Below are 22,527 nucleotides of genomic sequence, written 5' to 3'. Positions count from 1 at the left end.
ATCGACGTCACATGCACACGTCAAATTGTCATTTACGAATAATACTACACGTCCAGAGCCTACTTTAGATCAGATAGATACAGGGTATAGGCTATACAGGGGGTAAATCTGGCAACAATGTCAGGATTCAGAATTCACGTTTCGATATAAACATAACATAATGACTATGGCCCCTTTCACGGTGCCCTCCATAGATCTCCCGCGATTTTATGAAATGTTTACGTATGGTAACGTTTTGTTATAATAGATGATACTAATAATGTTCTAGTGAAACAATGGTAACAGTACACTAGGACGTGTAATAATAGTAATTTTATTCGATATGCTGTTTGTCCTAATTTTACCTGCTTAATATACAACTTAAAGACAAAATTCTCAAATACTTATTTTGTATCTTTTACGTATAGAGTTTATCCCTATACTTTTATTAAAATATTTTTAAGATGATATAATATGGTAATATTTCATAATTCTTTTTAAATTAATTTATTAATTATTAAGATCATAATTAATTTAATTAATTAAAATTAAATGCAAAATTCTTGTACTTATTGAAATAACAATATAACATATTGTGCTACAACAGTAAATCTAGTAAACTAACCGCGTGACTTTTGTTTCACGATCTTTTTTTTCGGCATAGGTAAATCACGTTTTCGTAGCATTAGCATTTGGTCATCTTTGTAAAATCGTGAATATCCGATATATCACCGATTTTTATAAAATTAATTTAGAAGAATGAAAGCTATCGCTGCTAAATCTGTCTATGTCTGCTCCATAGTAGATCCTAGATTTCCACATACTAGTGATGAATCTGCGCAAATGTTGTACATACTTCAAATATGCGAAATTCAAAATGTGATCAAGACATGATTATTCTTTGAGATTTAAATAATTAAACGATAGAGAATGGTTACGATGATTGATAAAAGATATACGTAATTGTGAAATGAAGAGGAAATGAAAAATAAACATTTAATGAAGTATACCAACGCAAATATGTGCAAAACCCTATTTTATTGTTAAAATAATCTAATGTAAAATGATACAACATATTTTGTCCTATTTTATATTCTTTTATATTCAGGATACCCTGCACTATACATTTTATATATTTAACATTAATTAATAAAATAAGTTATATTTTATATAAATATATAATATATATTTATATATAATATATATATTATAATATATAAATTTTTATATATTATTAATTATATTTTATACATTTAATACCACTTTTGCTTAATAGTTTTAATATTATTAAATGTTACTTTAAACGATATCATGTAACGATAATATTTATCACTTCTAAAAATTTTTTTCTTGATAATGTACATTTCTATAAAACAATATAATCTATTAAGATTTATTACTAACTAGGAAAACCCGCCTTTGAAATTACGTGTGTATTATATTTGTACGTTAAAAAGCTATTTTACTTAACCAAAAAGATATTTTATTATTTGTTTAAATAATCTTCTAAATATGGCAAATGAAAAAAGTAAAAACAAAAGATCTATTGTTGGAGAAAGCACGTAAGAAACTTCTATATTACCAAATCAAATAACCATATCAAATAATTTTATTTATTGTACAAAATTAATAAGGCCAAACATTTATTTCTGTGTTAGACATTGTACCAGTTTTGGAGTATGTAAACGAGTGCCGTTAGTAAAAATTCAATTTCCAGCTGATTTATATGCAGTATTAAATAAAACAAAACCTCAAAATGTTCAATTATACAATGATTATATGAAACTTATTAACAATCTTCCAAATATAAAAAAAATAGAACCTGAGTATTACTTAATATTGTTCAAAATTTTATTATATTTAGAAGAGCATGAGCTTTGTTTAATTGCTGCAAAACATAATTTGGAAAATCAAAAGCTTAAATATGTTTCTGACTCATTTGAAATCACAGTGCCTACTTTAGATGAAGATGATCCATTTATTACTGTTGGTGATACATTAAAAATTGAGGTGAAAAGATTAAAGTCTAAATATACCTGTAACATAACAGATATTATAGGGAAGAAAGTATATGCAACAATACGTAAATCGTAAGTACGTTTGTATTAATTTGGAAGAATTAAACAATAGAGTACAAATCATAGCTACTTACAAAATGTTTAGATCTGTTGTATCTCAACTTCTTGAAGAAGAAGTTGATATTTATTTCCTTCCTATGAACTGGAAAATAAGATGTTGTCATTCTGTCTTACACATTATGTTCGAGCATAATTTGGTAAACTCAGTATATCCCAAAATAAATACAAATCTTTATACTTTACCAGAAGTGTAAGTATTTTTAGTAATTATTCTTAATATATATGTTATTTTTTCATATACTTACTAATTAATATATACTTATATGATACAGTGACTTGGATTGGGCTAATAAAAGTATAGCAAAAAATAAAGAACAGAAAATAGCAGTGAATAATATTTTGAATTATTCGGCATACCCTGCACCATACATTTTATTTGGTCCTCCTGGTACTGGCAAAACAACAACACTAATTGAAACCATTTATCAAGTATAGATCTACTACTCTAATTTATAGTATAATATGAAAAAAATATGTTTTTCATTCTAAGATCTTGATTATGTTATCTTATAGATTAGGAAACAATGCAAGTCAAAAAATATTTTAGTATGTACACCTTCAAATGCAGCAGCTGATGAAATTACAAATAGATTATTATGTTTACTTCCTCATAAAGATGTATTTCGGATGTATGCAACAAGTAAATGTTGGTAAGTTATTATTCTCATGAATGCTGGGTACTTTATTAGTTTTATTTCTTTTCGCATTTGTAGTAACAATGTAGATGAGAAAATTTATCCAAATTCAAATTTTATTGATGATATGGTCCTTTATTTACCAAAAAAAATTTTTATTTTGAAGAAGATTGTTATTACAACATTAGTAACATGTATGAGGTATGTTTTCTTTTTATTTTTTTCAGTAATAATTACATTTAGAATGATATTTATAATTTGTTAATTGCAGATTGGCGAGCCTTAAATTACGAAATGATCACTTTTCATATATATTTATTGATGAAGCCAGTCAAAGTACAGAATTAGAATCATTAATTCCACTTATGGTCATGAATTCGAAAAATAATACTGAAGCATTATATGCACAAATTGTTATTGCTGGTGATCCCCATCAACTTGGTCCTCTAATTAGATGTACAAAAATTCAACATTTGCTTGGTATGTAGTTTCATATTATTAAAGTTAAATTTATGTATTTTATTAACTGATATAGAGTTACATTATGTTTCTAGGAAAGTCTTTATTGGAAAGATTAATGGAATGTGAACCATATCAAAAAGTAAACAATAAATATAATTCGCGTTATATAACAAAGTTAATTCATAATTACCGTAATCAAGAAGCTATTATACATACATCCAATAATTTATTTTATGAAAAGGACTTGTTATGTGATAAAAAAGAAAATAAACACAGCATAATTTCAAATTGGACAGTATTATTAAGGAAAACATTCCCTATCTTATTTCTTGTACTTAAAGGTGAAGAAGTAAGAACACCAAATGGAAGGTAATTATAACATTTCTATATTAAAAACGAAGTTCTTACGAAATTAGTGAAATTTAAAAACATTATTTTCTAGTTTAATGAAGATTGAACACATTATCTTTTTAGTGTTTACAACGAGACAGAAATTACGGCCGTAACAAACATTATAAAAATATTAATGCGTTCCAAATTTCATAATCGAAAAATTGAAGAAGAAGATATTGGAATTGTAACTCCATTCAAGCAACAAAAAATTATGTTTAAAAAAAGTTTAAACTTACATAAATTAAACAACATAGCTGTTGGGACAGTAGAGATATTTCAAGGACAAGAAAAAGAAATTATAGTCCTAAGTACAGTACGTTCACAAACTTTTAAACATCGTGGTAAACAACATCTCGGTTTCTTAGCTAATCTAAAGGTATAATTTTACATAATATTTAAACAGCAAATCTTTTTTGGTATTCTAAATATAATAATAAGACTTAATAATTATATTTATTTGTTTTTTCAGAGGTTTAATGTTGCCTTAACAAGAGCAAAAGATTTATTAATAATAGTAGGAAATCCATCTATTCTTTGTCAAGACAAATATTGGAATACTTTGTGGAAATACTGTCAAAAAAATAATGCATATGTTGCTATTAATGAAAATCTTATCTAAAAATTACTGACGTTTTCGATATATAATAATGAATTATTAATTTGTAGAACACAAACTATTTTTTTATGAGATGAATAATCTATTAATATGTTACAGAAACTACTTTCTGTGTATTTATGTTTTCATTATTTATGCATTTGTTATGTATTTATTCATATTAAGATTTTAATATTTAAATAAGTTCGTTAGATACTAACTTAGGTATAAATAAATAGATAAATACATATAAAAAATAAAAATTTGCATTTTCGTTTAATATTAATTTATTTTAAAATATTCTACTACCTGGAGACTTTATAAAATTACGTATTGTTATGACTTGTGATTAACAAACACTAAATTTTTTTCCGAAATCGAATAGTTTGTAAATATTTAAGAACCACTTCTTTTAAATTTCAAACTTTAGTTAATGATTTTAATCTTAAATTTTGTAAGATACAACTTTACTCTAAAAGAAGTTTAGCAGTATTTTCACTAACATCATTATTAATACCGTGACGTACAGCAAACTGATGTTTCATACTCGCGAAAAGGATATCTGTTAGTAAAAAAATTTGTGCTATGGCAAATGCTAATGTAACTCCAAAATAAAAGTTTGCATTAGCTGATCTGGAATATATCCACTGATACCAAACAGTAGGTGCAAAAACTGTACAGAATAGCATAAAACAGGCTACAATAAATCCCTGTTGTGTATCTGTAAAAGAATATAAAATTTTGATAACACATCATATTGTCTACTTAATACATAAACAACTAGTTAATATGAAAACTTACATTGGAATAAATGCTTCCATAATGGTAAAAGAGATATATAAAATCCAACATCTCCTATACAAGGGTAAGACTTAAATATTGCAATAATTGCTAAATAAGAAAATGCTAATAGCATTGGATCATGTCGTAACTTCAATGCTAATGGTATTATATATAATAAACTGACATTTATTTGAAAAGAAGCAATGAAAAGCCATCTAAAGTGCTCAAATACTTCTGTAAAAAAGTACCAATAAAGTCCAACATTTGGACGTAAATCAGGAACTGTTAAAATAAAGCCAAATGTGTTCGAAATAAATGACCAACTTCCCATAATGTAATAGGAAATAAAAAGTAGAATGGTTAACATGCTGGCAAATACTATAAGATAGTTCGCAATATTGATTCTTTGTTTTGTACTATTAGAACGAGCAATATAGATAATTGTTGGCACTATGAGTGAAGCAGGATAAAGTCCTTGTAATGTTAATAAAGAAATTGATAAGCAATTCCAAAATATAGATCTTGTCATTGAAACCAATGCTATGGAATACAACAAGTTTGTAAATACTGTTGTTGTATGTCCAACGCAATTAAGTATTATGTATGGATTAAATAAATATCCTGCTGAGACATACATCATTGCAGTATGTACTACAGAAGCGTCATTATGAATTTCTTTATTTTCATTGCATAATTTTTCCTCTTCTTTTTGTTTAGAAACCTAAAATTTAAATTATTTCATTATAATTGAATTATACTACAGCAATATTTTAAATATGTGAGATTTAACTGACCAATTCAGTCGTATATTGCTTTGCTGTGAGTCCAAGAAATACTGCTGTTAACAAATCGATGGACACAAATAAGCAAAATAATACCCATTGTGATAAATATTGTTGTATAAAATTGAAAATATATAATCCGATAGGTGTTTCATGAAACAAATCTCCTGTATAAGGATCAATGCCATAGTTATACAAATACACTCCTTCAGTTACTAAAAATCAATCAGGGGAATCATAACAATTGTTAATATAATTATTGTTTGTAGTATTATAGTAATAATGCTACTAACGATACAAATATATACACGTATATATAGTATAATAGAGAACAATAACGAGAATTTTATTTAGGTTATTATTATGTAAAATTTTAATGCAGCAAAATGACATTTATCCTAACCTCTCTTCCAAGAATTCAATGCAGTAGAAATTTCCACACGATCGCTAATGACTTTTTGGTACTCAGAATTCATCAATAAAAATCGAATAGTACCAGCTAAAATAAAATTTGATAACCATTGTTTCTTCATTTTTTAATTAAGCTACAAATCATTTATGTATTTGCGCGCGTTTTACAATCCACTTGTGGCATGCAACCGGTATCTGAACAGATACACTATGCTATATATTATGTACTATATACCTTCTTTGTTTATTTAAGTAATTGAGTTTATCTTTACGGCTTTTTAAAAATATAATCTTTAATAACAATAACCACGGTATTATTTTGCATTTGATTGCTGCTAAGGAGAGTTATAATCAAAACATACTATTGGAGTGGTTTCATCTTTCCTTAAGGAATCCAATTTATTTGTCACAATTCAATAAAATAACCGTAAATATACTAGAGATCAATTTATAATAAAACCTATCTTCTTTTTATTTGAAATATTTTAACATATAGTATATACTTAAAAAATCATTAGTAGTACATGGTAAGCATCTTCATCAATTTAAAAATATAAATAAATAAATTGAAAATCTAAACAAAAGGTGTTTGTATTCTATTTGTAAAAAATCTTATTTCTTTTATTCTATTATATTGTAATGTTACTATTTTTCTTATTTTAATCATCCTGCGGCAGAAGTTTTGTTTTCAAAATATTGCAGATGGTTTAAATAATGTTTAATTGTGTGTAACAAAAAATGTGGAACGCTTCACGATTTTGCGTGTCATCCTTGCGCAGGGGCCATGCTAATCTTCTCTGTATCGTTCCAATTTTAGTATATGTACTGCCGAAGCAAGTACATTAGTACATCTTAATTTCTCGTATATAAAGGAACGAATATATATTTCTACTACTAGCGAGAAGAGAATACTCATGGTAGCCATCTGGTGGCGTATTAATGTAGCGTGAAACATAAAGTTTAATTCAGATACATATTACGTTAAGGAGACAATGGTACTTATTTATTTATTAAATCTTCCTACGACAATTTTAAATTTATTGACTTTATACTTTGGTTTGAAAGATATTATAATATTATAAAAATAATATATTATCCCACTAAAAATGGATCAAAACACTAGAACCATTTTAGGTTAACTTTTGTATCTTAAACCACATAAAATAATGTATAATTTATTTGTAAATCGTACTCATTACCAATTTCATTCTGTATAAAATGTTCTATGTGTTGTGTAAAAATTATAATTCGTAAATATATAAAAGATAATTTTAATAATATGCTTCATATTTTAGCGCTTGACAGGGTGGCGATATGTAAAATTTATAGGAACAATAGTAGGATTCATAGGAACGTTTTGTTATCTTACAATGATTAGCCCCATGATTAATCCAGAACCATATAGTATGTCTATAACATTTATAGTTATTAAATAAAATTATTTTTTCATATTATATGACATAAAAATTTCAGAACAAATTCGAGAACGTGTGGCAACTGAAAGTGCAAATAAAAGGAATATAAGAAAAGACACAAATATTTAAGGAAATATAATATGAATAAAAAAAACAGATTAGAGAGGACATTTATTGTACAAAATTAATTTTTATTATGTAGTTGGACATATGTCACTAAGATGTTGGTGTATATAAAATAGATTGAAGAACGTTTAGTGTATTATGTTAAAAAATCAATAAATGTAATGATTTGTACTCTTCTTATAATTATTAATATAATTATGTTACTGTACAGACATCAGCTGCAAGAAGTTTCTTATTTGAAATGACTAGAAACTTCAATACAGACATAGCATCTTATAAATACAATATAAAGTTTGTGTTAAAAGTCATCATGATCACAAACATCTAGGAAGACATCAAATGCTTCACGGTTACAGTTTCCGTCGGCAGTAAAAACATATTTATGAAATGTTCCGTCCATACAAATGGCTAGAAACAATTAAAATTATATATTATACAGGCATCAGAGAACTGCTTTGGCCGTGGATTCTACACAGGAATACAATAAAAGGAATTCACATACACATATGCCCTATTTGATTTATATTTATTTGATATGGCCTACTATATATATAAACTCAAATTATAGCAAGTTTCTTCTTGAACAAACTCTATTTGCAAAGCTCCACAATATGTGTTTAAAATGACCTTGCTGCATCAGAACATAAGATTGGAGACATTTTATCATTGATTGTTTGACTCTCTCCATTTTTCCAGGTATTGCTGGTTAGATATTGTGTTCTATTTGTAAATAGGTAAGTGAAACTAGCTTAACTATTTCTGTCTTTCGATAGAAGTATTCCAATATAAAATTCGCTATAACTCACAAACAAGGTTAAATAGGACATTTGTTTATATAAACTCTTTTATTGCTTTCATATGAAGAATCCACTGCCAAAGTGGTTCCCCAATGCTATGGGACATCTTATATAATATAATAAATAGTTTTATAAATATTCTAAGTCACTATATTCAATACGCTTTTCATACAACACATACCTATAACAGAACTCCTTGTACCAAATGCACATACACAAGCACATTCTGGTGGTACTGTAAATGTAGCCAATGCCCATTGACTTTCAACATAATTTCCCAAAAATCCCATTTTTGAGAAACTGCAAATAAATCAATTATTAACTTTAATCATTAAAATTTATGGAAGTTTGAACTATATTTACGTACGTCGATCTACGATTTAATTGTGTGTCTTTTAATGCAAATATATGTACAGTTCCCTTATCACTGGAAGCACATAGAAATTCCGAATCTCTACTAAATGTAATGCTAAAATATAAATTATACATTACAATTCATTATAATAAAATCTTTAAAAGTAAAATGTTGTTTTATAATTAATTTGTCTGTAGACGTATTTACCAATAAAGTGTTGCAGGGTCAGCACCTCTTCTCAATTCCACTAATAAGTGTCTACGTATACTATCCCATACTCTAACTAAAGTACCTTGAGTGGAAGCAGTTGCTATCATTGTTCCACTACTGTTAACTGCGAGACAAGCCAGTGCTCCCTAATAGTATTGTTTATAAATATAAAAAAATACTAGGAGAAGACATGGTAATATAGAAACATTACCTTTATTTAAATCTGTATATAAAATACACATGTACCTGGTGTGCTGCTAGAGTTGCAGGAGCACTAGAACTTCCAGCTTCTGTAGCACCAAGGTCAATCAATTGTACACTACCCTGTTTATGACCAGGAAAAGCAAGAAGTTGTTTTTGTGCAGCAGCTAATGTAGCAACTTCAACTAATCCTTTTGGATTATCTCTGGTTTCTAAAGTTAGCAATCTTCGTGTTGGCATAGGAAATGAGAAAACATGTATTTCTCGCTGAAGTGCCACTATCATTCTGTTTTGTAAAATTATTCTTAAGTAAATGCAACATTTATATTGATTAAAAATAAAAGTCAATTTTATTAATGAACTTACTTGTCCCTACGTAATCGTATAGCTTTTATAGGACTGGTAAATGTAACTTCCATTACAAACTTTTTCGATAAATCGTCATAAATAAGTACTGTATTTTCCGCAAACTTTGGTTTTGTACCACCACCTACTATGGCAATGATATTTGTTCTCCAAAGCATCTCTGCAATAGCTATACTTCCCATTATGTCATTTTCTAAATGTGCTTTTTCAACTAATGGTTCTACATTGTATACTCTAAGACCAGATTCCATGCAACATGTAAAACATCCTAAAAGAATACAAATTAGAAACAAAATATCAAACAACAAAACCAGTTTAATAAATGATAAAAAGTTATTCACATTAATTATCTGAAATCTTAATAACTAAATTGAACATTGGCACATGAGAATATATAGTGACAATACTGTTATAAATAAACCAGATTTGTTTTAATATTATATTTTATTCTTTATTCTCTTATAACATTATGTATATTTATTTTTCATTAAACAAAGTTAGATATTTGTAACTTTTTACTTTTAAAAAAATGTAACAGGGATATTAGATTCTAAATTATTGGAAATAAATTCACACCGTAATTCTTAAGGATTCAGATAATTAACGTTATAAACAATAGTTACCTTGATCCTGATTAAATCGTAAATTAAGAATATTCCTTTCTCCAGCCATTTGGTTTTATCTGGTGTTACATTAAATTTAATGAATGAGTATTTCTTCTATCGATATATGAATTTTTTTCTAATAACTATACTACGTGTTTTTGTTTACATTCTCCTTTCACAATCAGCTGTGACTATGATACAATGTTTGGCACAGTATTTCATTCTTTATGTGGTATGTAAGATAGCATTGTAAGGCTGATTTTCACTTTATGAATAGCGTAAGCAAATATCTTTTAACAGGTTTAACAGGTTTATTGTTTTCTTTGGGTGGTACAACAGTTATTTTTAACAAATATCTTTTGTATATAACTAATGAAAATCATAATAATTCTTATATATATATACATATGCATGTATGTACGTATATATATGTATATATATTATTGAGTTACATTTAATAAATTAAGAAATTAAAAATATAAACTCGAAATAAATTTGGTAATATCTTTTTCATGTATCAACTGTAATATATTGTATAGAATAATAATTATTTTTATCATATTATTTGAGAAAACTAGTAATAATAATAATAATGAAAAATTATTTCAAAGATAGAAAATAAAATGACACTATTTCTATGAATAAATAAAATCTTTAATACAAAATGTACTAAATGATTTATAAATTTACGCCCAGTTTTATGTTTATAACATTGGCTGCAGTGATATCAGAGACGAGCACAGTCATATACCATCGTGGAAATGAGCACTGAATAACGATCATATCAAAGAGGAAATAAGAGTACTCGTGCTCATTGTTCTAGTTGTTTCACGATATGTGCTGCACCACGCGGCCAAACACTGAAGGTGTTCTATGCTAGCATATGCAAGAACCTATGAAGTTAAGAGTTTGCTCTGTTTGATTCAATGCTAGGATATAGAAAAAAAAGAAAAATTATAGTATAATTTTAAAGTTTACGAAGATTTCCAATAATGAAAAAATATTTATATTACATAACATTTGTTAGGTACTAATTAGATACAAAATAATAATAATATAATCATAATAATAATATATGTAACACAAATACATTATTATGGTACCGTTGTTTCCTACCATTCCCTTACTATGCGGTGAGTCGAGCACACGATCGCATTAAGGAGAGAAAGAAAGAGACAGAGATAACCGGGTACGCCCCATTTTTACACGATGGTGTTACACAAGGAATACTAAGTTCTTGATTGAAGCGCCTCTCTGCGTCTAAATTAACCAACGTCGTCTGGTTACTAAGAGCAGTTAAAAGCCTTATCTTCACCAGAGAGGAAATTTCTCTCTGATGCAAGTATCTATAACGGGCATATTTAATATTAATTTCTTTCTCCTTCTCCATTCCTACTGTTTATTAAATAATTTATTTAAAAAATCATATAAAATCAATTAATTATCGTACATTCAAAGCGTACATGCACTTTTTTAATATACTTCATGATGATTATTCACTTTTTAATGAGATAAGTTATCATACACGAAGTGTAGACAAAACTTATATTTTTTTTCGTATCTCATGTTTTGATGGTCACCTGGATCCCTTACCATTTTCGTATCTCATGCAACGTTATTGATTCGGTATAGTAATGGTTTGAATTATAAAACCAAAATTTTCTATAAACTTCATAATAATAGAATAACGTATCTTATAACGAAACAGAATTGTATGCTTTTACAATACTGCAAAAAGGACTATTTCATTACGTTATATTAAAAAAAGATATAGATACTTTGATAAATCAATTGTCTTATTTACTAAATAAGAAGAAGTAAGAAAAATCCAAATTATATAGCATAACTTTGGACGAAAAGTACGCATAATGAATTTATGTATATGTATATATATATATCTATCTTATAATTAGTTAAAACTAAAATGCATACGTTTATTTGGCTATCCCACAATGACTATGCAATATTTCACGGTGACCCACGACGAGTGTTAATAGCTTACTTATTAATAAGTAGCTTCTGCAGTCCAGTTTAAATGAATGAAAGAAGAGAATTTAGCAAAACCTAAACTGGATTATAGAGAGTGTAGTTTTTGGCTTGACGTCGTTATCCAAAAGTTAATTGATTAATGTAAATATTAATGGTTGGAAAACGATGCCAATTATCAGGTCTCACCCCAAAGAGGTAACAACGTACCAGACCAGCCCATGAGCCATTCAACATTACACATAAATCTCGACATTCAAGACTATGATAAATCTATAAATGGCTTAGCTTAGCTTTATCTCAAGATCTATATTTCTTTTCTAAAAATAAGTCGAAGAGTAGTAACAAATAATAATGTTAACAACAATAACAGTTTGTTTTTAACGAATAGTCCTTCAAAAATAACCGAAATAGTCTTCCACTGTTATTATAATTAATATATGCCAGAAATATGAACAAACTTATACCTTAGATGTTTGCTCAATGAAAAAGAAAGAAATTAAAGGAAAGAAGGAAATGATCAAACTTATACTGATGAGCTTCACGTCGGTAGAGGTTGTAGCACGATTGTAAAGGAAGGCTATTTTTTTAGTTGAAATTTTAAAATATTAAGGTATTATTAAACAGAATTTCAGTTTCTTTCGCATTTAATAGCCAGACACGTGTTACGAACATGATATTTTCAAAGGATACCATGGAAATATGTGTAATAGTAAGAGTTGCCGAACATTTCATGGTAGCTTAACGCCTCACCTTCATCAGCAGCAGATGCATCAAGTAGTTACCCTCTTTTATCATTAATTATATATTTAAATTAACTTTTATATTCCTCGAATGATTTTACATTTTATTGTTATAATCACCATGATTGTATTTCATTACGACACCGATGAAAAGTTGTACAACTTTGAACTTTTTGAACTTTTCTACAATCGAAGAATTCTATTCACCAATATGTTCTATGTTGCTTTCCAAATATTTTCGTGAGTCACTGTACAAATTGGAAATAAAAACACAACTTTTACATAGAGGTATACAGTTTAGCATGTATCAAGATTAATTTTTACTTTTGTAGTAAGATTAGAAACATTAATACTTCTTCAAATATTATAAAACAATGGAATAAGAAGGCTTTTGAGCGGAAGTGAATATGATTGATATGAGTAAAACTGGTTCTTAGAAAGAATATTTGACATTTTATGGAAATATCGATATCAGCGTCACTCATATATATACATATATATGTACAGAGAATGGTCAGCGTTCGATAACGACTCTATCGTTAATAACGATAAGATAAGTGAGGATTTCTCAGTAAGAAACGAACCACGAAATCCAGTACACGCATTTAAATCATGTTCGTCCTTATATTTTGTTTCATCAGTTTGAGTCGCGCCGCTATCAATTATATTTCGAACATCACGAAGATGAAAAGCCTAGCGCATTTTTCTCGAGATCAACCGATCTCGCAGGATCCAACAAAGGAAGTAAGGGAGACACGTCTTTTTTACAAACATCTTTTATTTCGTTTTGTTTAAACTGTCATTCGCCTTTGGAACAAATTATATATCCGATTGTTGTTCACGATGATTACGTTGTAATTAACCGATGAGTAGATAAAAATTGTATATGATGTCAAATAACGTTGCTGTTTACTATATATTTACCTGAGATGAGATTAAAGGCTGTAATTACGCGAAAGACATAGAAAATGATGATTTTCTTTTGGAAACCCGGAAATAGGAAGATTCTTGTAATTCGTTATTTTCAGAATTGCTCCATGGACTCCAAGGAAAATTTAGATTTAATTGACGCTAAAGTAGTACATGGTATATCGTACAGGAATGAAATCGTACAGAATTTCTCTATACATAAAGACGCAGAAATCTATCCGATGAACAATAGAAGACGTGGTAAATGCGTGATATTCAATCATGAGACCTTTAATGAAATGGAAAAGCGAGATGGAACTGTAAATGATCGGAAAGCGATAGAACACACCTTCACTAATCTGGGTTTCGAAGTGGTACCTTGTGAGAATTTTGACTACATTAGCGTCATGGATGAGGCTGTAAAGTGTATGTCTTCAGTATGTTCATTGTTTGATTTCAAAAGGTCCGCACGTTATCACTGATATTGACAGTAATCTTGACAATGCACTTATTATTTTCAATAATATTGTCAATAATACTGATCGTGTGTGGTTAAAAAAATTAAAAAAAAATTAAAGTGTATTAACAATATTATTATCAAAGTCAATTTTATCAAAGTTATCAAAGTTGGAAGGTGCTTTTAAGGAACGTATTATGTATGTTGTGTTATACTGCGTTTAGAGCACATTTCAGTTATTGTTTAGTTTTTGTAATATTTTGAATAGTATGCAAGTTAGAAAAAGAGCGTTCTTAGTTCCAATGATTTTTGTTCTTCGAAACGCTATATAAAACGCAAGCAACATTTAAAGCAGAAGATGAGAAATCGGAAGCAATATTCACATATGAATTTATTGGGAGAAATTACTTTAAATAATGAAACTACTTATTCCAATTACATACTCTATAATGAACTGAAATATATTTCAATAAATCTTAGCACACGACTGTTAGTATTATTGTTAGTATTGACATCACTCACCAGTATTGATATTTACGTGGCAAAATATTAAAATTTTTGTCAATATTCTGCCTCAGTCCTCTGATATCGATCGCACATGAGGAATAAAATTATCCATATTTGGTGATATAATATTATTATTGGTCGTGTGCGGCCAATTATAAATTATATACTATGCATTGATCGTTGATGTTGATTGTTTTGTAGTGTCTGAGGACAATTACGAAGATTATGACTGTATCTGTATTTTTATATTAAGCCATGGCACTAGTGGTGATTATGTATACGCAACGGATTATCAATATCGGTTATCTGATATTTGGGAAAGATTCACCGCAGATAATTGTCCATCGTTAACTGGTAAACCAAAGCTATTTTTCATACAGGTCAGTGTCTCCTACGATTTTTTGCAACGCTTCACTTTTCTTCCAGATACTATTTCTTCTTCGCTATCAGTACATTACGATTCCATTTTCTTTTATTTAAATTTTTAATCTTCTACCTTTAAGAAGACGATAATGTTAAATTTGAGATATCTGTGGGTCACATATTTCAAACTTATGCATCAGCTTTAAAAATTCGGCCATTTAAGATTTAACAGTTTTTTTACTCTATCTATTATTAGTATATTATACATATATTTGTATATTCGTAGTATATACATATAGTATAAATGTAAAGATATATGTATAATATATTACGTTTAAATATCCATATATTACAAATATATATGTTATTAATAATACAGTATTTAACAATTGTTACTTCTTCTAGGCTTGTAAAGGACAGAATGCCATGCAAGGTATTCGTGCAAAGAGTACAACTGATTCGGTCCAAAACAATTACACAATTCCTACTCATGCAGATTTCCTGTACGGCTACAGTTCTGTAGAAGGTAAATATAGTTTAAACAAAATAATGTCATTGTTTACACATATATAACGATACAAACGCATCGAACTTTAATTTTCGACATTTAAAGTTCTTCGAAACGATGAAGATCGCACGTAATTTAATCCAAGTATTATATATATTTTATTTAAGACTATAAAATTTGGATCTTCTTACTTTCATGCCATACTTACGTTTTCAAATGTTAAGACGAAATTTGTACTGTAAATGGTATTTGCAATCGTTAAGTCGGAGATTGTTCCCCAATCAAGGCAAGCATTGTCTCATATTTTTTAATTTTGTCAAAGTCTTTTAAAGAGTTTTATTTCGGTCGCAGGTCACTACTCGTTTCGTGGTTTAGAAGGTAGCTACTACATTCAGACTCTATGCGAGGTGATCAACGAACATTGGAGGAATATGGATCTACTGAAAATGTTAACGATAACATCGCGCAAGGTCGCTTTCGAATTCAAAGTTGCACACAATAATCCAATCCTAAATGAGACAAAACAAATGCCTACCTTTAGCTCAACATTGACCAGAGATCTATATTTTTTTCCGAAAAAATAAGTCATAGAACAATAACAATCTTTTTTTAACGAATGATCTCTTAAAAGTTGTGAAAACAGTCTTTCATTGCTATTGCAATTAATATGTACAAAAAATGTGGTAAAAATTCAAGAAAGGAAGAAGTACTTATACCCCCGTTTATGTACTATTAGGATACTTACAAAAAAACAAGGTGAATCCGACAAACCGTTAGAAAGTTATTAAATCTTGTTAAAAATTTTATTTTAAACTTAGCTACTAGGAATGTTCCTTCAAAATTCTTGTAATTGTTCCCAAAATTTTTCGCCTTGTCAAATTTTCTCTGATTGATGACTTTCTTAACAATTTTAAGGAAACCACCAAGTTTCCTAATAAGTAATTATGAACGAGGATGTATAGATGTATGCGTTTAATTTGCAGCCTTTTGTGTTTCCAACGAGTGCGCTGTGAACATATATTCTATATATTACGAAAGTGGATGCGGCGTTTGATCACGTTGGCCTTGAGCGATTAACTGATTTTGAACAGATTTCAGTCCTGAATTGTTGTATTGCGATTACCACGTGAATGTTCGAGGATAATATAAATCCTCTTTCGCGATTTACAATTTTATTAACTGCTTCATTTCCTTCTAGTAATCTGCCAATTTATGTTAAGGATATTCATCGTTTTACGTGACTCGAGCTTATTATAAATGAGAGGATAGATGTAAGGATAGATAAAATTCTGTGAAGCTAGTATAGTATGAGCTATGATATAACGAAGTTATAAATTGAATCATAGTCTAGTCAGAATAAAAGGTACAAGGTCCTTGTTGGCAGAGGTTGTAGCACGATCGCAAAGAATGGTTACTTTTGAGTTGAAATCGTACGATATTAAAGGAGTAATGAATTACATGTTTCTTAGAATTTCAGTTTCTCGATAGCCAGAGACGTGTTACAAATTTGATATTTTCAAAGGGTAACATAAAAATACGAGTAGCATTAAGAGTTGCCGAACATCTCATGGTAGTTCAGTATGTATCACATGCTTCTTTATCATATATAATTATAGACATATTTAAAGTAACTATTTATATTGTAATTTTTGTATGTATTCCTAAAGTGGTTTCATATTTTATTACCATAATCATGATAATCGTGTCGTATTACAGTTGTATGAAAAATTTTGTGCTGTAGATAGAATATATTTACAAAAATTTTCTATAATCATTGTTCAAATACTTTCATGAGTTACTGTATACATATAGTGGAAAAATTGATATATTACTCATTTTGCAAACAATAAAAGGGCAATTTGAATTTCATACATCTTAAAGCTTAAAGTGATTAGAAAAGAGCCAAAAGGTTTGAAAGATCAATTTAATTCAATGAATGTAGTATGAACATACGATTTTTTTTAGCATCAAGATCGATCAAGAATTTTTCTGATAATTGACACCATCATATAGAATGATATGCAGGAAAAATTCTAAAAGTGTGTGGTAAGTTGTACAAAACGAGGAAACTGTTTAATTCAGGTTCGGTAAATAAATTGTAGGACCCTTTTACACTTTGACAAGCACCAGTTATTTTGACTGGTATTGATAATGTGTTAAAGATTAATGTACTAATTGGTAAAAGTATTAAGGAAAGAAAAAATAATACTTACAAAACTAAAACGAGTTTTTTTCTCCCATGTAGATAGTGTTAGGAAAAAAGAGAAATGGATGTAATAATTCGATATGAATTAGAAATAGAAACGCATTTTTTATACAATATTATAAAGTTTAAAGTTTATCAGAATTAATTTCTATTAAAATACGTACAGAATAATTATTTATTGAAAAGCATACCTTCGGTTCTTTTCCTCTACAGTTCTTCAACGGAAGATCATACATCGTTCCTCTTCAATTTCTTGATCGTGCAACTACTTCTTGATCCACAGTTTCGCGTTCCTGATCCATTCTCTCTGCCTTTTTTTCTTTCTCTTCCTTCCATTTTATCTTTCTTTTCGATCATCGCTCTTCGGTGCAACATTTTCCGCGGATTTTTCTCGAGCACTTGTTCCTGCTCGATCTCCCATCAGTATTTAATTGGCTCTCCTATTCGACCTGCTGTCTGCTCTTCGAAATGAAAAAAGCTCGTTAACTTTAAACAAGCGATACCGCTGTGCCACCAATTACTGGCCGCTGAAAAAAATCCGCTTTGCGGATTGCCCATTGGGGGTGAAATTCTGCTGGAAACTGTACGACGATGACGTTTGAACATATTTTTTTCTATTTCAGGGATAAAGAGCATTTTCGGTCAGCGGATGTTTATACGAATTCATATTTTTATGAACACAAGCAAAAAATGTCAAAGTTAAGCATAGATATGTTTCATGCATTAAGAAAATTATGTTTTGGATATTTTATATACAGGATGCTCCACGGTTTAATACTCAAATTTGATCAGTATATTGTAATACAAAGATAATCTAGTAAAAGGTCATTTCAAGCCTTTTTAAAGAAGATGTAATAATAATACGAGATATTGATGACTAATTATGCTATTATTTTATAATACTAGAGTTTTAAAATCGCTAAAAGCTTGCGATGACTTTACTCGGGGAACTGAAGTGAATATATTTAAGAGTCTGTGTCTCGTATTTCTAGCAATTCTTCTAATAGGCAAATGATCTTTGCTAACGAATATGATTTAAATCGTTCCCCTCGTAGGCGATGAAAATTGGTTCAATTCGATAACACTGTAATCGCTATAATTAGAGTGTCGCGTCGTTACTTTCGTGCTTCACACGTGTTTCGACGTGTAGCAAGAATTCGATTGTTAGAAAGAATAATATAAAAAGAATTTCTATGATTTAAGAAAAACAAATTGTTTATCGTAATGCTACAAATACTCCAATTTCTTTGTAAGGTTAAAAAATCATAGAATCTAAAAGAAATAGCAAATAAGTATACAAATTTTGGAATTCTCTTTTATAACCGCAATATTAAAAAAATAGAATTCGTAATGTAAATTGATGGAAAAGAAATTGTTGAGAAAGTCGAATCTTGTGGATTAATAAAAATAGAAAATGCTACTGAAATATCATAGAAAATTGTATCTTTTCTAATATAAAGGAGAGCGATAATAAGCTGTACAGGTATGAATGTAATGGATTAGAACGCAAGGAAATGGAATATTCTGTACGAAATTTACACGTCCTATTAAATCAAGCATTCAGTAGCCTGTTTCCAGATCTGCTTGACAAACATATCCCCGCAGACTTATCCCCAGTGTGGCTCTGCGTTTCTCCTGCGTTCAGCGGCTAATAAACTGCATCACGATATTATCAACGTGTCCGATCCATAAATCACCCGAGCGTTGTTCAGTGTCCGAAAAATCGTTATCGCATGAATTAACAGTGATTAACTAAGGTACGATTTCGTTATTTAAACATATCGTTCTCGTTCCGATTGTTTTAATAAATGAAAGCTGTACACTGAAAGCTCAGTTTTCATTTAGAAACGATGTTACGTTTCACACGATACTGTAATAATAATGCCACGATAATACCTAATAATCTAATATTAATTCCTTAATAATAAATAGCTGATAATGATGAACAAGGAACATTATTCATTTTTACCATTTCAACAGCAAATCATCTCTTTATTTTTTCGCCAGAAAAGTTTCACTTCTATCTATCTGTAAAAATTCTATAACAATAGCGATATGATAATAATAATAACAGTGGTATACAGAGTAATTATTCAGAGTAATTTTTTCATCATTTGATCATTTCATCTTCCAAATTTGAACGACTATACAAATATAAATCGTTTGGATATGTCTAATTTAATCCAATCTTCCTACACAAAATATCACATCTAATCCAAACATCAACTGTTTTATCTTCGAACCAATTTCCATTCAACACCGACTAAAAAAAAAAAAAAAAGAGAAAAAAGCTAGTAATTCCCAACTCTCTGGACGGAGCAATCAGCGCAATTACCAACAGAAGGTCGAACAGTAGTCTACAACCCTCCGAACATTTTTGCCTCCGCTTGACTGGATCGTGAAAAATAATTCAACTAACGACTTCCTTTGACGTAGATCACTCATGGATCGCGTCATTCAATGATATGTACGTTTATAGTAAGTTCCGGACTAGGCAACCTCCGGAGGACGATGACCAGGGTCATAGTCGATGCCAGTGGAGCAGTTTCGGCGTCGACAGGCATTCGTGTGTTGGGACCAGGGGCGGAATGGAGCGAAAGAGGAAGAGGGGAGACACGATTCTGGCCGTGGAGCAAACGTAAGAGTCAGGAGTTTGCGCGAACAGATCAATACTGCCCCCGCACGTGGATTCGTCTCTTTCCTTACACGCCTTTCTCTCTCAGCCTGTCTAGCGTAAAAATCTCGCTGGCCTATCCTGTCCTCTTTCATCTCTGCTCGCTTTTCCACTTCCTTTTCCTTGCTATTGCTCCGGTTCCTCTAGCACCGTGCCTCTATTTCCCTATTTTTCCTTTTCAATCTTTTCTCCTTTCGTTTTGTTCCAGTCTCCATACAGTCTGAGGTACATTCACGCGTCTCTTTCTACCTCTTTAATCTCATTCCTCTAACTTTCACCCCGCACGATTTTCTTCGTCCTTCTCGTTCGTTTGCATTCTTTCTACTCTCCGTTTTATTGTCTGTCTGAGAAGGAATTCGCGGCGTTTATTAGGGATTATTTAGGGATCTGAAAAGATTTATGTATTTCTAGGATCTTCGAGATTTTTGAAATTGTGGTTAGAAAATTTAGTAATTATAAATTTTCTTGCGAGACAAATTTTCTCGTACTTTTATCTTAAGTATCTACACTGAGAATCTACAGTTCAAGGAAACTTGAAAAATTTGATCTATTTTATTATCTATGTATCATTTAAAACTATTTTACCTATTGCTCCGGTTTCTCTAGTACCGTGTCTATTTTTCTATTTTTCTTCTTCAATCTTTCTTCAATTTTGTTTTGTTCGACCCTCAATGAGGCCTGAGTTATATACGCGCATCTTTTCTTACGCTTTTAATCTCGTTTATCTGACTCTCGTCCCGCACGATTTTCTTCTACTTTTCGTCCGTTTACTTCTCTTCACTAACATACCGCTTAATTTCTCTCTTCTCACTCGTAGGAAGTTCGCGTGCGAGTCTGGATTTCTTCGGCCTACCAGAGGATCTTCTCATCACTACACCTCCTGAGTTAGAGTAATCGTGTACATATTCCCCTTTTCAGGAACGCTGCTCTTCGTTGTCAAGTTTCTTTCTTTCCTCTCTCCTAGAATCCTTTCCTTATTTTTCGTCCCTTTTTCACATGTTTATGGATCTTCCTTCTTCTCCTGACTGGTTATATTATATCTGTGTTTCGACCATGTCCACACGATGACTAAAATTTTATATCCTTTGCATCTTATCCTTTCTCTTCATTTAAACGTTTGTTAAAGAAAAATATTTTGATTAAAAATGTATGAAATGTTTTAATCATAAATATCGAAATCTCTCAGAGCTGCTTATCGCAATAGTCACGCGCAATGTTTTCATTTCCGTGCTGTGAATGAAACGTGAATAAAAGTGTCACCCCTTTGCTTTATAATTATTAAACGATCTTCAGCTCTGTCACACGTAATAAAGCGCAGAAAGGAGAATGAGCCCAGTTCATCGATTCTCATCTCGTTTCTATTCAATATAGAACTTCCTCCTTTTATCTTCCTTTATTCCCGTATCTGTTTATTCTGTCCTTCAGACTTCAGCCTGAAATTCGGTTCTACCCTTCCAACAAGTAAGTTTTACTTCTAGACAGGACTATACAGCCGCTTTCATCTTACCGTGTATTCATCGACGCACGTATAGTTGGTGCAAGATATACAGTGAGATTATAAATTGACGTGTTGACTGCTGATAACGCCCCGACATGATCTGATTGCTGCCAGAAACGGGTGGGGCCACGTTGGCATCATGATCAAATTCTTTTCCAAAGCAATTTTTTTCAATGAATTCATATATAGATATTGTTTCTGATTTCTAATCAATTGCTTTGAATGTTGCTTCAAATGTACGAATACTTTCGTAAGTATTACAGTAAATTACTGACACTAAATCCTTGACACTTTTATCTGAATTAATTGCTACGTTACTAATCCGATATTTCACAATGGAAGGTAGGACATTTCAACTAATAATGGCTGTATAACGCCTGACCGATTTTACGAGCTCACTGTATCGCTTCTACCGACTATACA

The 22,527-nt window shown here is 29.9% G+C and overlaps 4 protein-coding genes and 1 non-coding gene across 9 annotated transcripts in view; 2 read left to right on the top strand and 3 right to left on the bottom strand.

Annotated features, from left to right (window-relative positions):
* The first annotated feature begins 1,309 nt into the window (after positions 1-1,309).
* Positions 1,310-4,954, top strand: LOC126921203 (putative helicase mov-10-B.1). 4 transcript variants are annotated; one of them, XM_050732535.1, is made up of 10 exons: positions 1,318-1,541; positions 1,638-2,069; positions 2,143-2,307; positions 2,390-2,546; positions 2,631-2,767; positions 2,831-2,953; positions 3,024-3,232; positions 3,307-3,583; positions 3,689-3,983; positions 4,077-4,954. In XM_050732535.1, exons 1-10 carry the CDS (start codon positions 1,492-1,494, stop codon positions 4,224-4,226), a joined length of 1,995 nt encoding a protein of 664 aa, XP_050588492.1. In that variant the 5' UTR covers positions 1,318-1,491; the 3' UTR covers positions 4,227-4,954. The 4 variants fall into 4 exon arrangements, with proteins under 4 accessions (XP_050588494.1, XP_050588495.1, XP_050588492.1 ...); XM_050732536.1 differs by having other exon boundaries at positions 1,320-1,541; positions 1,931-2,069; XM_050732537.1 differs by lacking the exon at positions 4,077-4,954 and having other exon boundaries at positions 1,310-1,541; positions 3,657-3,865.
* LOC126921211 (phosphatidylinositol glycan anchor biosynthesis class U protein) lies at positions 4,472-6,532 on the bottom strand. Its single transcript, XM_050732566.1, has 4 exons — positions 6,171-6,532; positions 5,780-5,982; positions 5,004-5,706; positions 4,472-4,923 (listed from the first exon to the last, which is right to left on the bottom strand). The coding sequence occupies exons 1-4, from the start codon at positions 6,298-6,300 to the stop codon at positions 4,670-4,672; spliced, it is 1,290 nt and encodes a 429-aa protein (XP_050588523.1). The 5' UTR covers positions 6,301-6,532; the 3' UTR covers positions 4,472-4,669.
* A 380-nt stretch (positions 6,533-6,912) lies between these two features.
* LOC126921584 (U6 spliceosomal RNA) lies at positions 6,913-7,019 on the bottom strand. The gene has a single exon (XR_007712464.1). It is a non-coding gene; the product is annotated as a U6 spliceosomal RNA (small nuclear RNA).
* Positions 7,020-7,763: 744 nt separating this feature from the next.
* Positions 7,764-11,069, bottom strand: LOC126921213 (WD repeat domain phosphoinositide-interacting protein 4-like). 2 transcript variants are annotated; one of them, XM_050732569.1, is made up of 8 exons: positions 10,272-11,069; positions 9,990-10,054; positions 9,649-9,916; positions 9,328-9,568; positions 9,079-9,227; positions 8,884-8,985; positions 8,698-8,816; positions 7,764-8,127 (listed from the first exon to the last, which is right to left on the bottom strand). In XM_050732569.1, the coding sequence occupies exons 3-8, from the start codon at positions 9,897-9,899 to the stop codon at positions 8,018-8,020; spliced, it is 972 nt and encodes a 323-aa protein (XP_050588526.1). In that variant the 5' UTR covers positions 9,900-9,916; positions 9,990-10,054; positions 10,272-11,069; the 3' UTR covers positions 7,764-8,017. The 2 variants fall into 2 exon arrangements, with proteins under 2 accessions (XP_050588526.1, XP_050588525.1); XM_050732568.1 differs by lacking the exon at positions 9,990-10,054 and having other exon boundaries at positions 10,272-11,063.
* Positions 11,070-13,052: 1,983 nt separating this feature from the next.
* LOC126921214 (caspase-1-like) overlaps positions 13,053-22,527 on the top strand; it is a 12,845-nt gene continuing 3,370 nt past the window's right edge. Inside the window, exons 1-5 of the mRNA XM_050732570.1 lie at positions 13,053-13,726; positions 14,011-14,317; positions 15,057-15,235; positions 15,624-15,744; positions 16,078-20,570. Coding sequence (XP_050588527.1) covers positions 13,595-13,726; positions 14,011-14,317; positions 15,057-15,235; positions 15,624-15,744; positions 16,078-16,310 — 972 coding nt within the window. The 5' untranslated portion in view covers positions 13,053-13,594 and the 3' untranslated portion in view covers positions 16,311-20,570. The remainder of the gene's footprint in view (positions 13,727-14,010; positions 14,318-15,056; positions 15,236-15,623; positions 15,745-16,077; positions 20,571-22,527) is intronic.

Source organism: Bombus affinis, chromosome 10, assembly GCF_024516045.1.
Source record: "Bombus affinis isolate iyBomAffi1 chromosome 10, iyBomAffi1.2, whole genome shotgun sequence".
Taxonomy (NCBI): domain Eukaryota; kingdom Metazoa; phylum Arthropoda; class Insecta; order Hymenoptera; family Apidae; genus Bombus; species Bombus affinis.
The sequence above is the reverse complement of the archived record's forward strand: the minus strand, read 5'-3'. Positions and strand labels throughout refer to the sequence as shown.